The 14,393-nt window shown below is 44.0% G+C and overlaps 1 protein-coding gene across 4 annotated transcripts in view; it reads right to left on the bottom strand.

The window, feature by feature from the left end:
- Nucleotides 1-14,393, bottom strand: part of ZRANB1 (zinc finger RANBP2-type containing 1) — a 36,535-nt gene that overhangs the window by 5,954 nt on the left and 16,188 nt on the right. For all 4 annotated transcript variants that reach the window (XM_084525982.1, XM_084525979.1, XM_084525981.1 and 1 more), the window contains 7 exons: nucleotides 10,821-11,008; nucleotides 9,064-9,217; nucleotides 7,584-7,655; nucleotides 6,812-7,010; nucleotides 4,010-4,130; nucleotides 3,068-3,197; nucleotides 34-263 (listed from right to left, as the gene is read on the bottom strand). In XM_084525982.1, coding sequence (XP_084382108.1) covers nucleotides 34-263; nucleotides 3,068-3,197; nucleotides 4,010-4,130; nucleotides 6,812-7,010; nucleotides 7,584-7,655; nucleotides 9,064-9,217; nucleotides 10,821-11,008 — 1,094 coding nt within the window. The remainder of the gene's footprint in view (nucleotides 1-33; nucleotides 264-3,067; nucleotides 3,198-4,009; nucleotides 4,131-6,811; nucleotides 7,011-7,583; nucleotides 7,656-9,063; nucleotides 9,218-10,820; nucleotides 11,009-14,393) is intronic.

Raw genomic sequence — 14,393 nt, 5'->3', positions numbered from 1 at the left:
GCTGAGGCCACCAGCTGCAGGAACAGCTCTTACCTCCTGAGCAGAAAGGAAGTGAATGTGCAATAGTTTCCTCTCGCTGTCCACCAAGGGCAGAAAGGTAACGGTGACATCGTCGTCAGTGTTGAGGTTAGCACCAGCACCTCGATTGCCATACCCGTCGTTCTCCATGGCAACCAGAGCGGAGAAATGGCCCCTCGTGTAGCCCAGAGCGATGGGACTCTTCCAGCAGAAACTCTGTTCCCACAACAAAGGCAAATACACACCTGCGGGGCAGAGCAAAGGGCAGGACTCAGAGCTACGGGAAGCATCTTCATGCACAGCTTTTGGCTAAACGGATTTTTTTATTATTATTTATTATTATTATTTTATTTTATTTACAGGCTTTAAGAGAAATTGCCGTTTTTCTCCCTACCCTTTTTAGCACTAAAGCCAGCAATTCGCTCGAGGTGCAGCAATAAACCCAGAATAAACCTCATAACAAGCCCAGAGCTCTTTTCTTCTAGGAACGTAAACAATTCTTGGTGTGTACTGCTGCAAGACAACTTGGGCAAAAGCACGCCTCACCTTGTGACAGTTTAAAAATAGCCGTGCACAAACTGAAGTGCACACGTAGCATAGCAACCTCCCGTACTACAGCTGCTGCCAGCAAGTCAGGAGCAGGCACTGCGGCTCAGCAAGGCGCTCCGCTTCTCCTCCTGCATCCACGGACGGGGCAGGGCAGCAGGAAAATGGAAATCTGAGGCAGGGGGAGGCTTTGGAGGCTTGCCACAAGTTTAGAACTCAATTTTGCTTTGCTACAACAAAAGTCAGTATGGGCTACGCCAGTATTTGTCCCTTTCCCCCCGTTCTTTAACCGGGGAGCAAGGGAAATCTAAAAAGAGTTGGAAAGACGCAGAGCTGCACAAGTTTTTATTACAAAAATCTGGATTTGAGGACAAATCCATAGAGCATCTTCTTAGGGTGACCGCTCCTCCCTTTCTTCCCACCAGCTGCAAGGAGCTGTCATCAGGTCCTACCCGGTCCCGCTCAGAAGTGGGACTGATCTGATCATGTCAGGATGTGCATTTATAAGAGGAATTGTGACAAATTGAGTTGGGAGGGTGAAGATTGACAGAAACGCCACAGAAAACGAAGAGCAGGGGCTAACGCCTACCCTGGCAGCCATCCACGCAGGATTTGGTTTCCCAAACCTGAGCTGATGGTTTCGGTCACCTTTTCTCCTCTTTAATTTTAAAAGCTGTACGTTCACGCCACTGAGTGCACGCAGCTAGACCAGGAGAATGCTTCAGGCTGGGTAAACAGATCTTTTGCTGCCAAAGCCTTAATATTTAAAGAAGCATTAACAGTCAGTGGCCACGCAGGTAACGAGTCTGACACTTAGGGGATTCACAGCAGGCTCACAAAACCCTGAGCACGCCTCAAAGCTGCTGAAAAGAGGGCACTTGCTCAGCAGAGCTCATGAGCACAGAAGTTGCCTTGTACCATCCCAGGAGACCCGTCTCAGCAGCTCGTGCTACCCTGCGTGCAAGCGCCACACAGCTACTGGGCTTCAGCTGTGCTGAGCATTTAATTAGCACACATTAACCACAAAAATGTGGTTGGACGGGGAGAGAAGCAACTTCAGGTCACTTGAGACAGGACTCCTGCGTTCACCTGTTGGTGTTGTGTGTCTGGACGGATGGACGCAGCTCGTGGCAGGCACACATCATTAATATTTGTCCCACTGAATTCCTGGAAACGGGCCTAGCACAAGGCTGCCCCGGGCACCCGGTTACCTCCTGGTTCACGGAGCAAGGGAACTGTTTCAGCACGGTTAGGCTGAAGCACACTTCCTTGCCTCGATGCCCAATTACAAAATAAAAACTGTTTTGCAAACCGCTCAGCCTTTAAGTTAAAAAAGCAACAAAAACCCCAAGCGTGCTATCTATATGACTGTTCCTCCCCGGACGATACCTCTATCATCTCAAATCACAGATAACATGCAACTATGGGTACCAAATTTCACGCTCTTCAAAGAATTTCACTTCCCCATTCCTCACGCAGGACACTTGGTCGCCACCCAGAACTTACAAGCCCAACAGCTTCTCAGATCTTCTGAGGACTGCAGTCTCCAGAAAGCCTTCAGTAAGCAGTTATATTTGACTGTAACACCACAGCCCGGAATTCTTCTAATTATTATGGGTTTGCCACCTCTCTCAGCTTACTTTATGCTTAGATAATCAAAAGGGGCTTCTAGGATCTGCCTGATCTGGTACCTCCCACAACAGGCTGGCTGTAGAGCGCGTGAACAGAACCCCTTCCTTGTCAGCCTCTGGGGCATCCATGCCAGTGAGTGGCCACCTCCTTAATTAAGTACTAAAGAAGTTCAGCTTTATCATTTTCCACCTTTTTTTAATCTCTCTACCTTTCCTTGTATACCCCTGCCTCTTGCTTTGAGGGCAGCTCCTTTTCACTGGCTGCTTCACAATTCACCTCCTACCGTGCTGCAGGACGACAAGGCACACCCCTCCATGCTGAAAAAACACCCAAACACATTACTCCTGAGAAATTACACCACTACAAAGAATACAAACACCTTTTGCCTGCCTTCCCCCCAGGTTTAGGAAGTACACCGGAGAGCATCCCTCCAGAAATGCCAAATACAAGGTGAAGTGAACATTTACAGCTGCTGCTGCTACCAGCACCAAGGAGAATTTCAGATGCAGAATTTCAGATTCCAGTTGTTGAGCCTCCCGTGTCTTACAGCAGTACAAACCACACGACTTTTGAGAAGTTCACACAAACCAGAGCACCTTTAATAAATTATAGGCTAAGAGCTTGCTGCGTGGAGGTCAAATGACTTTTTACCCTGTGGTTCAAGACAGCACATCCATCACAGAATGAAAGGCTGAAAGTTTTGTGGGGTTTTTGTTCTTTTTAATAGTAAAAGAAAGCTTACATCAAATAGTACTCCACCCCCTGCCATCTAGTAGCTTGTGTCACTCTCCTTTCTACTGCCTTTATGTTTACAGTTTATAACTAAACATTTTTTAATATTAAATCGGAAAAAATAAAAATAAAGGCTTACCTTGAAAACGGGTATATCCTAATGTTTCTCCTCGGAAACTCTTAAAATATTTTACTCCATAAACTATAATTGGTCTTCTAAGAATATGTGCAAGTACAAAAATGTGTGTCTGCTCCAAACTTGCTCCAGGCTGCACCAAACATAAACAAAGAGAACATCTGAAAAGGAACTTACTCTCTCTACTTTGAAATTTGAAAAACATTCCCCAAATTGAGACAGAATGCTTTAAGAGCGATCTGGTTTGACAAAAATTGGAGTAGAAGACTATTACATGTCAGTTACAGATAAGCAAAGAAACATTTCAGCCTGCAAAATAACTTAATCATCTGCAGTAATTCTTTGTCCCATCTCCCCGATTCAATCTAAGATCTCATCCCGCAGTTAGTAGTGAAGCTCTGCAAAATATTTAGTCTGAAAATAAATTCACTTGTTTGGGGAAAGGTTAGGGTAAATATCTTTTGACGATGGGAAAAGAGCACGTCCAAAACAAATGACAGGAAAAGAGCAACAATAAAAAGCCACGCACATATGCTTTAGAAGAGGAGCTAAGCTATTCCTATAGTTGGAAGCTTATTGAGATGTAATTCTCATTTTGGAGGGGTGGTGTAAATACCAAATTGCCAAATTCTCAATAGTTTAAGCTTACAGACTTACAGGTATGTTCCAGGAGATGCAAGTTGCAAGAGGTAGGCTATTAAGCAGACCAGTAAGATCTGGTCTTGCCTAACAGTAAGATCAAAATAAATTATTTTCAAATGAAGTTTTCCCAACTTGGCTGGAAGAGCCTAGTCAGTAAGAGTTTAAGATCACTGGCTTCAGAGGAATGGTTTTCTTTGTAAAATAAAACCCTTATTCCTGAAGAGCACTCTCAGTTCTTAAAATTTCTTTTCAGACAGATTAAAATATCCTTTCCAATGGCAAGCAACGAAGAAGTTTTCTTACCTGGCTTGCAAGAGAGAGTATGAATGCCCAATCTTCCTGCCACTGTTCCTCACGCAACGAGAAATGTAAACCAAAGCTTTGGGAATACCACGATTCCCATTCTTTCCAGCGTGTATAGAACCTAAAACATGGGGGGAAGGCATAGAATGGTGAAGACAAAAATATGCACTCGTACAAAAATACATGCTGTATGTCTGACAGCAGCACTCAGCCCTTGTAACCCTTTCTCCCAAATCTGTAACAAACAATAAAAAAAGACAGCATACATCAGGAAAATAGGTTTGTGGATAGTTTGTTTTGTTTTTTTAAGATCTTCATGAGATTCCATTTGCTAATCCTCATTTAAGAAATCACTTAGTATCGTCATGCCTACAGCAAACATGCTGTAATAGATGCAGGTTCCTAACAGGCTCCTGGCTAGTTTGATACGTCTTGTAATAGCTTTTTTGAAGTCTTATTTAGCCTTATTTATTTTTGAAGTGTTGACCTATGGCAAACAAACCAAGACGTTCCATCTCATGTAAGACAATTACTCACTGTTCTCACACAAACAATACAGGTATTCTCTTCTTTAACCAGCTCATGTGCCAATTCACTCCACAGTGCCAGCAGATCAACTTCAAAAAGACTATAGTTAATAAGCAGAATCTGTTTTGTGTCAGCTTTTGGAGCAAAGAGGAGGGTAATATTACATGGGAGAGATACAGAGCAGCATGGATTGGAATTAAAGAATTAGATACCAGAAAACACAACTGATCCCATTTATACTAAGTCATAAGGTTTTAATTTCTGTTCTATTAAAAATAAGCACTTTATATGCTACTTCAGTCCCAGTGTTTTCTTTCTTAATCAACTACACAGCAAAATGACAACTGTATTAAAGAGCATACGCTGGCTTTTTAAATTTTAAACTCCATCCAACCACTGTACTACCAAAAGACCCCAGCTTCGCATTAAGAACAGGGGTTTAGCCAAGACTGTGAAGCCAACACAATCATTGTGAGGGTAATATATCCTCACAATAATACACGTACAGGGCATCTTCTGGACTTACCTGGATCTGTTTCTATTCAAATGGGGCCTCAGCCCCAAGCTGGAGCCCCGGGGGCTGCCCCTGGCCTCCAGCAGCACGTCTGTGCTGGGCGGGTGCCGCAGCCCTGGCACAGGCTGCCCAGAGAGGGGCTGGGGGCTCCTCCTGGAGAGCTTCAAACCCACCGGGACCTGGGGCTGGGCACCTTGCTCGGGGGGGGGGGGTTTAGGAACCCAGAAAGGAATTCTGGCTGAAGCCTGATGTATTTTCACCACCCAGTGCCAGTTAATTCTTGAAGAATTTCCATCTAGAGGCAGATGAGTTCCTACCAAGGACACGGCTCTGCAGACGGGTGCTGCTTTTCCTAATGACAAACTAGGACATAGCATTATGCAGGCTGAAGGTGAGCAACTGCATTCCAACAGCTATAAAGGTGTGCAGGAACCAGATGAAGCACACCCCTGTGCTTTCAACATGAATAAATACTGAATTTGGAATAAAATGCAACCTCTACCTAGACTATGAGCTGAAAAGCTTACCCAGACTTACTGCACTGTAAATAACGAGCGTAATGTTTGACACGAGAGTAAGCCAACAACAGCTCACGTTAACATTTTGGAAGATTGGTTTAAAGCTCAGTAGTCTGCTGCACGCTTTTGCATACCATGCTTGTTTTTGTTACCATAAAGCACAAAATCTGACCCGTCATAAATTTCTGTTCTGGCCTTAGAAGAACTGCCTGTGAGGCCAGGCACATTCCTGTGTGGTCAAGATGCACATTCCGCTATAAACAACCGTAAAGCAGTGACAGAGCCATTCGGAGACACGATCTCAAGAGAAGAGCAAAGCACCTCTGCACTGCATCCACCTCTGGATGCTAATTCTGAGTGTTTGGAGAAACAGCAAGTAGCTGGGGGCAGCACTCACAAAAGCTGCTTACATGTATCCCTACAGGTAACCTTCTTTGACTTCCTAAGAAAGGGGACAGGCTCTCTCTCTAGCACGCTGGCTGATAGTTTCTGTCCTTAATGGTAAGAACAAAAAAAAAATTGACCTCCTCTGCCTTACGTTAGCCTTCACCAATATCCTGCCTTAGTGCCATTGCTCACTTGGTGCTGGTGTAGACCAGCTGGGTTCCAACTATGAAGGTTCTCCTTCCAGAGGCAAACCACAGCATTGGAGTAAAGAAGGTTGCCAGTGTAAAACACCACAAGTTAATTAGGAAAGATACATTAATTCTACAGCCAAATGACAGCGCTAGTGAAATGCCAACGCTCTGTGCTTTACTGCCATTATCTGAGCAGCCAGAACAGGAACAAAAAGAGCAGTACTGAATAAAGCTGTAACCGAGCAGATGGAAGGAAAACACTGAAAACTTTATATAGGAATTAAATGCTAACTTCTAACAATCTTCTGCAAACTGTCCACTGACAGCAACAACACACAGCATGTACATGATCTGCATTAAAGTACACGGAAATTCCACTTCTAACTGCTGCTAGCGCACTCCTGACAAGCACACAGCGTGAAATATTTACTTTGTTTTACTTGCTACTTGCTGAAGATCACAAACCGTGACTGATGTCAGGACGCCCAAGTTTCCAGCGGTGTGTATAAAATAAACTAGAACTAGATTATGACGTGAATCACACTGATCCAACACCTTTGATCCACAGAGCCCAGAACAAGTTTGCCTTTTTTTTGTTGTTGGCATACCACAATCAGCTACTGCGCTACGTGGAAAGCTGTCCCAAGCTGGCATAAAAACTCACCAATGTGAGCAGTCGTGTAAACTGTCGTGAAGAGCTTTCCGCAGCACTGAATCTTTGTCGTAAATGCCCCAAGTAGCTTGTAGTACTGAATCCAGCAGGCAGTCCCCTGCAGTCCGATTCCAAAGTGCATATAACCTGCTGTCCAAGCGGGTGCCCAGTTCCAGCGACCAGTTAATGATGGGAGATTCCTCTTCTAGCTCTGCAATATGACAGCGTCTTAAAAATCTCCTTTGCTTTTGAAGTCTCTGAATCCAAACAGCACATTAATGGCATAATCTCACCGATTTACCCATTTACATTAATAAAATTAATTTTCCCTCATACTACAAATGTAGATGAACTGCTGCAGCTAAAAGAACTTCCCTGGGCTATGTGCTCTCAGGAAAAGGAAAAACACATATGCTAGCCTTAAAGAAACATCACATCAATTGCTTGAGGATTGCTACCAAAGAAGAAAACTGTTCAATTTTCTCTAAAAAGCACGTGACTTGAAGCTGTAAAGCTAACAAGCAAGCTAACAACAGAAGGACACACAATGAGATCCAAAGATGCATTATAAATAATTTGTAAGACTCCATTCTCACTCTGCCTCTTATATAGAATGTGAACATTAAAATAATTTCAGGGTGGAGATTAACTTGAAAGCATCAAATCTATATTGAAAACAACTTCAGGCAAAAATGCCTTATTTATACATGTACATTTTATTGAAGAGAAATATTTCTCTACTGCCAAGTAAAGAGAAATTCCAACCGTTCTCAAGAACATTTACCTTTCTGAACATCTCTATCAAGTACTTCATCAAATAACTTCTCTTGGACTGTGGGCGGTAAGTCTTCAATATCTGGAAAAATTGGAAAATAAAAAAGTCACTTAGTGTTACCATAAAAGAGAAATGTTGCCAGTTGATGCTCGGGAGAATTTAACAGCTTTTGCCCTACCATCCCTAATGCCTTTTTGTAAAAACTCATCTTTCAGACCTGTCCTTTGCGATCACAGGCTTCACAGAGCACACTATTTTAAAATGAAGATCTCAGAGTGACCGTCACGCCTCTTACACAGAGAGGATCGTCTCAGCACACGTGGAGTAAGAACAGAATTCTCTGAAGGCAAAAGTGAAGTAGGGAACCACACTGACATGGAAAAAAAAGAGCATTTTCACCCCTACTGTATTTAGGACTGCTTCAATTCAGAGTAGCAGTTTTCCACCTTTTCTGGAAGTCTTCCCCTCTCTGGTCTCACCTGGCGGTACTGTTTGCCAGGGGACTTGGTCTCATACAGAAGACCAGCTTTCAGGCATTGCATGTAGGCATCAGCAAAATAGTTTAGATAACCCCAACGGTCTGCAGGCCACAGCTTGCAGGTTAGAAGGCAGAAAATGAGAAAACTACAGAGCTGGGGCATGGGAAGTGCCAGTGCTAGCAACTGCTCCAAGAGCCTTGCAAACAGAACCTGCAACTATACATCTGCATTAAAGAAAGGTGAAGTTGCATAATGGGAAAAACTTTTGCGATTCCTGTATCTTGTCAAACAATCATCACTATTACACCTGCTCAAATTCCAACACATTTATTTTTATAGGGCAAAACTATGTTACGTATCTGCACACGCACATGGACACGTGTAAGGGACTCTATATTGCATAGAAAAGGTAAGGGTATAAAAATAAGCCAGGCTTGCAACCACTTAGCCACAGGAGGTTCCAGACAGAGTTCTCAGTGCTATTGCTTTATAAAAAGAAGACAGATGAATCTAGTGATCAGTAGAATTTACATCTATGTATTTCTTACCTCTGGTAGTACTTCTATTCAAGGAAAACTGCTAATGAAAATTTAAAAGAAAAATAAAAACTAATAATTATTGGTTTTGTTTGGTTTGTTAATGGGCAAACTGTTGAAAAGCATTCCCTTGATATCAGAGTACCTCCAAGTACTCAAAAAGTGTTACTGCTATAATCAGTACATATCTAAGTGGCAGCTCTGGGCCTTACAGGAAAGGACTGAAACTAACATAGTTATGGGAAAAATCCTATGAGAGCCCAGAAACATCTGAGCTCCCATCTTTACACAGCCTTCCCTTACATGACTCAACTTTTCTTCCATTTCCTCATGTCTGAAGAGGATAACAACTTCAAAAGAATGATGTACAGAAATCAAAATACACATCCAAAACAACTCTCAACTAGCTTACAGGAACAAATCTAACAGCCAAAAAACCCAACCACCCAGCAGCAAGAAGAATTTCACAGCTACCTGCAGGTAACGTAAACGTCACAAGGTCAGTCAGAAAATAGCAAGCGAAGTCTCCCTTCCGCTGATGAAGAGACGCAGCGATTTCGCGACGGATTTGTTCTGTGACCTCTGGACACACCATGGCAGGAATGCACTTCGCTGCATGCTGTGACACCTGGAACACAACAGTTACTGCACTCAGGTTGTTTCTAGTTAGGTGTGAAGACTTGGAGTCATCTCCATCAAGGAAAAGTTTTTTGTGTTTTTTTTTGTTTGTTTGTTTTTAATAAGTGCTGCACTGAAGGTATAAACATTAGTACTCTGAAGGATAAAATACAGTTACTCTCAATGAATTAATGTCTCATTTAGAACGTACCTGATAGCAGAACTGGCTAAAAATCTCTTTAAATCAATGAACTGAATTAACAGATGACTTCTTCCAGTAGAAATAAGAAAGCAAGAAAAGCAACAGATAATAAATATACCTCAAAATTTATACGTGAGCCCTGATTACATTTAACATTACAATTCATTACCATAGCACAGTTTCCTACTGAGAAGCTTCCCAAAAGTTATTAGTGTAAGACACATTTATCTGGATTCCACCTAGAGGCAGAAGGAACTCATACAGTGATACAGGGCAAGTGACATCGGGGTGACACTGGGTATTTAAACAAATCTTTAGAAGATATTTTCTCTAATTAATACCCTAGCAAAGGAAGGCATCACTATGGCTCAAGTAGTGCCAGACATTTTCAGACTCTTAAGTATTTCTAAGAACTGATATTCTTAGAACTTTTTCTGTTTTTGTTTTTCAGCAAATTAACTTTATCCACGCAGAAAACTATGTGAGCTGCACAAAAAGTCCTGGTATTAGTCACGTCATGTAAGTATGTACCCGTCAAGACTTTAGGTCCATTTGTCTTGCTTCATCTGCTCTGTTTAATTACTCAACTCTACACATTCCACCATCCTCGTGCCCTTCTTCTGAGGCAGGCTGCTTTCCTCATGAACACATGCTTCAGAATTGCATTACACATCAAAACAGGGAGGGCAGCAGGCAGAATAAAGGAGGGGCAACAGCAGAATACAATTTTGTCTTTGATCAGGTGAGAAACTAAGTCAGAGAATGAAGAAACCAAGAAACAGAACAATAGCCGTGGGCCTCCTACGAGGGAAAGGTGGACCATGGGCTAAGATCACCAGAAGGAAGGTGCTCCAGAGAAAAAAACAGAAGGAACTGGAACATGCCAGAGCAAGGAGGCAGAGGAACCAACTAGTCTAGGCAACAGTGAAGAGTGGAAAAATGGAGTAATTTTGCAAAGCAAGGTATTTGCTCCCAGGAATCCCAGGGAAGAAAGAAAGGAGCACTTCATTGCCAGGTAGACTTATTCATTAACAAAACTCAGAAAAAATTAAGCTGCCATTGATCTCAGAGCTCTGCCTTCGGGGCATTTCCTCTCCCCCACCCAAGGCACAGGAAGCCACACAATAGCTAGCAGCTTCCACGCCGGTGAGGTCAGGACACGTGCCACGACTGCACCTTTTAATAGGCGAGCTGAGCGTCCTCGAGACCACCAGACCCAGACAGTTTTTAAGTAAAATTGCTTCTCAGGGAGAAACATCCAAGAGCAAAAAGGCGCAAGGCAGCAGCTCACATCCTCGAACAACGGCAGCGTCTATCTGCTGGCACATCACCTTCCAGGTCCCTGGCTGCACACAACGGCCCCGTTACAGCAGGTTCCCGTTTGCTCTGTGCAGCAGCCCATGTAACTCACCTCCGTGAGCAGGATGGCGAGCATGTCCTGCCTCTGGAAGCGGATCGCCAGGTGCACGAGCGTGTACCCCACGTCAAAAGCCGAGGGACGATTCAGCAGGCGTACTTCATCTGCGGTAAGCTGGCGGGCAATGTCTCCTCCTGACGACTTGTAAGCTTCCACAGCAGCCAAATCACCTTCTACCACTCCTGGAGGGGGAGTAAACAATTGGAAATCAATGCGTTGTAGAGAGCAAACAGGCTGCTCTGGATCAAACCCTTATGGAATAGTTTGCTTCTACATAGTCTAATGCAGACCTAACACACAAAAATCAATTGAATATCAAGAAACTTGCAAATGATCTTTTTTTCCCAAAGGGAAATGAGAAAAAAAGTATCTATATTTAAACTTACCTTGCCTTCTAGGCTCTTTCTACTACCCAAAATAGTTGGGAGATATGGCTATCAAGAGGTGCTAAGGACCCTTGTGCCAGGAAGCAGCTAGCAGAACACACTTGCTATCGTTTCATTTCATCAGCAGCACTGACAGAAGGTCGTTCATTCACAGTACAGAGGTGACTTTATTGTATCTTCCCCTGCTCACTTATCTTAAAAACAAACCAACAGATCTAAGAAGTCAAACACTTAATGTGGTTTTTGAAATAAGCCTTTTTTCCCCCCTTCCAAGTATGGTTTAGGATAGCCTTGGAAGAGGACACAGTACAGGTTTCTCTTCAGCTCATGGTAACTTACAGTTACCACTCAGTTCTTCCCTTTGAGAGTAATGATATAAAGAATAATTCAATAGAGAATTAAAGATAAACCACACCCACAGACACACAATGTGGTAGTTTCTAAAGCAAGATAATGAAAAAGCCCCAAGATTTTCTACAGGCCCCAGCAATCTAACTCATGTGCCACACTCATATCAAGACCATTCATGCTGAACGCATTCCTTAGCTGCAATTATCAGGATCCATCATCTACAAGGTGTGGTGGAATCGTCTCTAACAGCATCAACTCCGGTATCAGACTTTATAGTTGAGGGATTTTGAAATTAAGATCTTGTTTTAGATAGCATTATGTTGTTTTCTTGTGGGGCATGAGCTGAAGAAGCAGAACCTTGAAGCCATTTTTAATGAGAAAGAAACAAAACACTTCTAACTCACCGCTAAGAACCCCAATCTGCAGCAGCTCACAAGCAGAAGAGCACAGACCCCAAAAACAATTAGAGGACCACACCAGGGGATATATGGCCAACACAACCGCGTTCCCGTTACGTTTCCACTTCTGGGTGGATGTGAGGCATGCTCAGGGAGAAGGTTTGGGTCTGTCAGTGCACACTGCGTTCATCCCAAGGATGCCACCTGCAGCATTTCACTTCCACACAGATCTCGAAGTCACACAGCTTCTCACGACTGATTTTCTTACCAGGAATTACACCGTGGCTTTGGCTCAAGATCACCAGTTAGCAAACAGCCAAGGAACCACAGGGAAAGAAGAATCCTGATGGAAGAGCAGGCTCTCTGCTGCCTCACGACACCCTTTGTGTTGTTCTACTGAGTTAGGGACAACATCTGGCTAAAGCTTAGCAGTCACTTCGTACCCAAATATTTTGAATACATCTAAATTAAAAGAATCAAACGTCCCACGTGATCCCAAATGGTGACAGATCAGACCCGAAATTCCCAGCAGTTGCAGTGCACCAGGCTGCCAAGTGCACACTGCAGCACAGCACACACTGACAGCCCTCAGACAACGCCCAGGCAATTCGGATTTGTCATTATTCCCCTTAAACCCCCCCGGAGAGCTGCTACAGCAGCTTCCTACCATCAGGCCTCAGCAGGGACTGATGCTGGGAGGCATCAGAGGTTTTGCAATGCCTTCAAGCACTCACTGCAAGCTGCAACAAGGCCCTAAATCCATGACATGTGCTGCACGTGGGACTGCCAGTTCCTGCAGTCTATTCCCCAGCCTTGCAGTACTTGGCATTCCCAGAAGTTCCTTCCATCTCCTAGAATTAATTACTGAAGTTATGTAAGTTTTCATTTGAAGAGCACGTTTCCAAATCTCACTGGTGGGATTTCAGCTAATGACAATACAGATGTGACAAATGGGCAAGCAACACATGCTTTCCAGACCTTATTTTTAAAATTGAGATTGTAGATGTGCTTTAGGGATGGGGCTGGCAACACTGAGAGTTAAATAACAGTGAAGGTGCCCTAAAGGATGCATCAAGCAGCTCCCTTTTACCACAAATTGATGCAAACTTGCTTCTGGATGCACCGTGAGGTGTGCCCTAGCTCTGCTGTAGCAGACTCCCAGCAGATGAACTCAAGGCACACAGAATCAAACCATACTGGGCTTGTTTTGCACACTCTGTCTCCTTATAAGAAGTTTGCAAACCTGCTGCGTGCTGTAATGCCTGGTGCTCATCTGCACCAAAATACTCCGAGTGTCACTACAGCACTGCCTCTTCTGTGGTCACCACAAGCCTCTCCGGCCCAAATCTCTCTCTTCCTACCCAAATATCTCCCCCGTTTGAGCTCCTTCAAACGTGTTTTTGTTGACAAGGGGAGGCACATTCCTGGGGCTTTGATTCCTATCGGATGGATGGATGATAGCCTCCAATTCAATGCTTTATTTCAATACAGCTCAACAAAACGCTATTTACAAGCAACATTTCAGCAGTGTTTACCGCTGCCATAATTCACTACGTTTCCTAAACCACGAGTGCCTGATTAGCTAAACAAGCAGCCTTTGAATCGTGTCCCGACACAGCCCGTGCCAGCTGGATGGCTCCCCGCGGACACCCACTGCATTCCTCGCGCTGGGGAAATGTCAGAGGAAGAGTGGCATTTGCCTCCAGATTGTTCACATTGCATCCCCCGTGCACAGGGCTGCGGCTGGGGCACAGCTCGGATTGTTTACACCAGCTCCAGAGGGATCCTTACACCTCCGGGTACGCTCCTGAGCCACAGCAAGGGGAGTTTTTCCTTTAAGGTGCGTTCCAGAAGCACGTTCCCTTGCACAACCCAAGGTTTTTTCTTCCACCAGTAAAGCCCGAGCTCTTGCAGACAGCTCAGACCTGGAACACACAACCTGTGTCCCCGTAAGACAACAGCCCTTTTTCAAAAACCTTCTTAATCTCCCAGTTTAAAAAATATTAATTACCCACTAACGACTGTTTGCACAAGGCTGCTCCTGCTAGAACCGTTACAGCATCTCCATCAGATAGCAGCTGTTATCTCTGCTCGGGTTTAATAACCCCGTAATTAGGCTAGTTGCAAAAACTACAACTACTGCAGCTAGGACACTATTACATTTATCCTTCAGCAGATGTAAATATTTGCAAGGTTTAGTGCAGCTAAGCAAACCTGGAAACACACGACAGCTTACAAGCTACCTACAAAGCCAAATCCTACTGGCCTTAATTGCACAGTCTCCATGATTTCAAAGCCACCAGGTGTAAAGCTCCCAAAGAAAACACCGTGCAGCAGCCTTGATTTACTTGGCCCTTTCTGGAGCACGCACTCTTGCACAGGCAGCTGAGAGGGACAAAACTGGAACACGGGGGCAGGACGGGGAGCCACCA

The sequence above is a fragment of the Aythya ferina genome (genome assembly GCF_964211825.1).
Source record: "Aythya ferina genome assembly, chromosome: 7".
In the NCBI taxonomy this organism is placed as follows: Eukaryota; Metazoa; Chordata; class Aves; order Anseriformes; family Anatidae; genus Aythya; species Aythya ferina.
The sequence above is the reverse complement of the archived record's forward strand: the minus strand, read 5'-3'. Positions and strand labels throughout refer to the sequence as shown.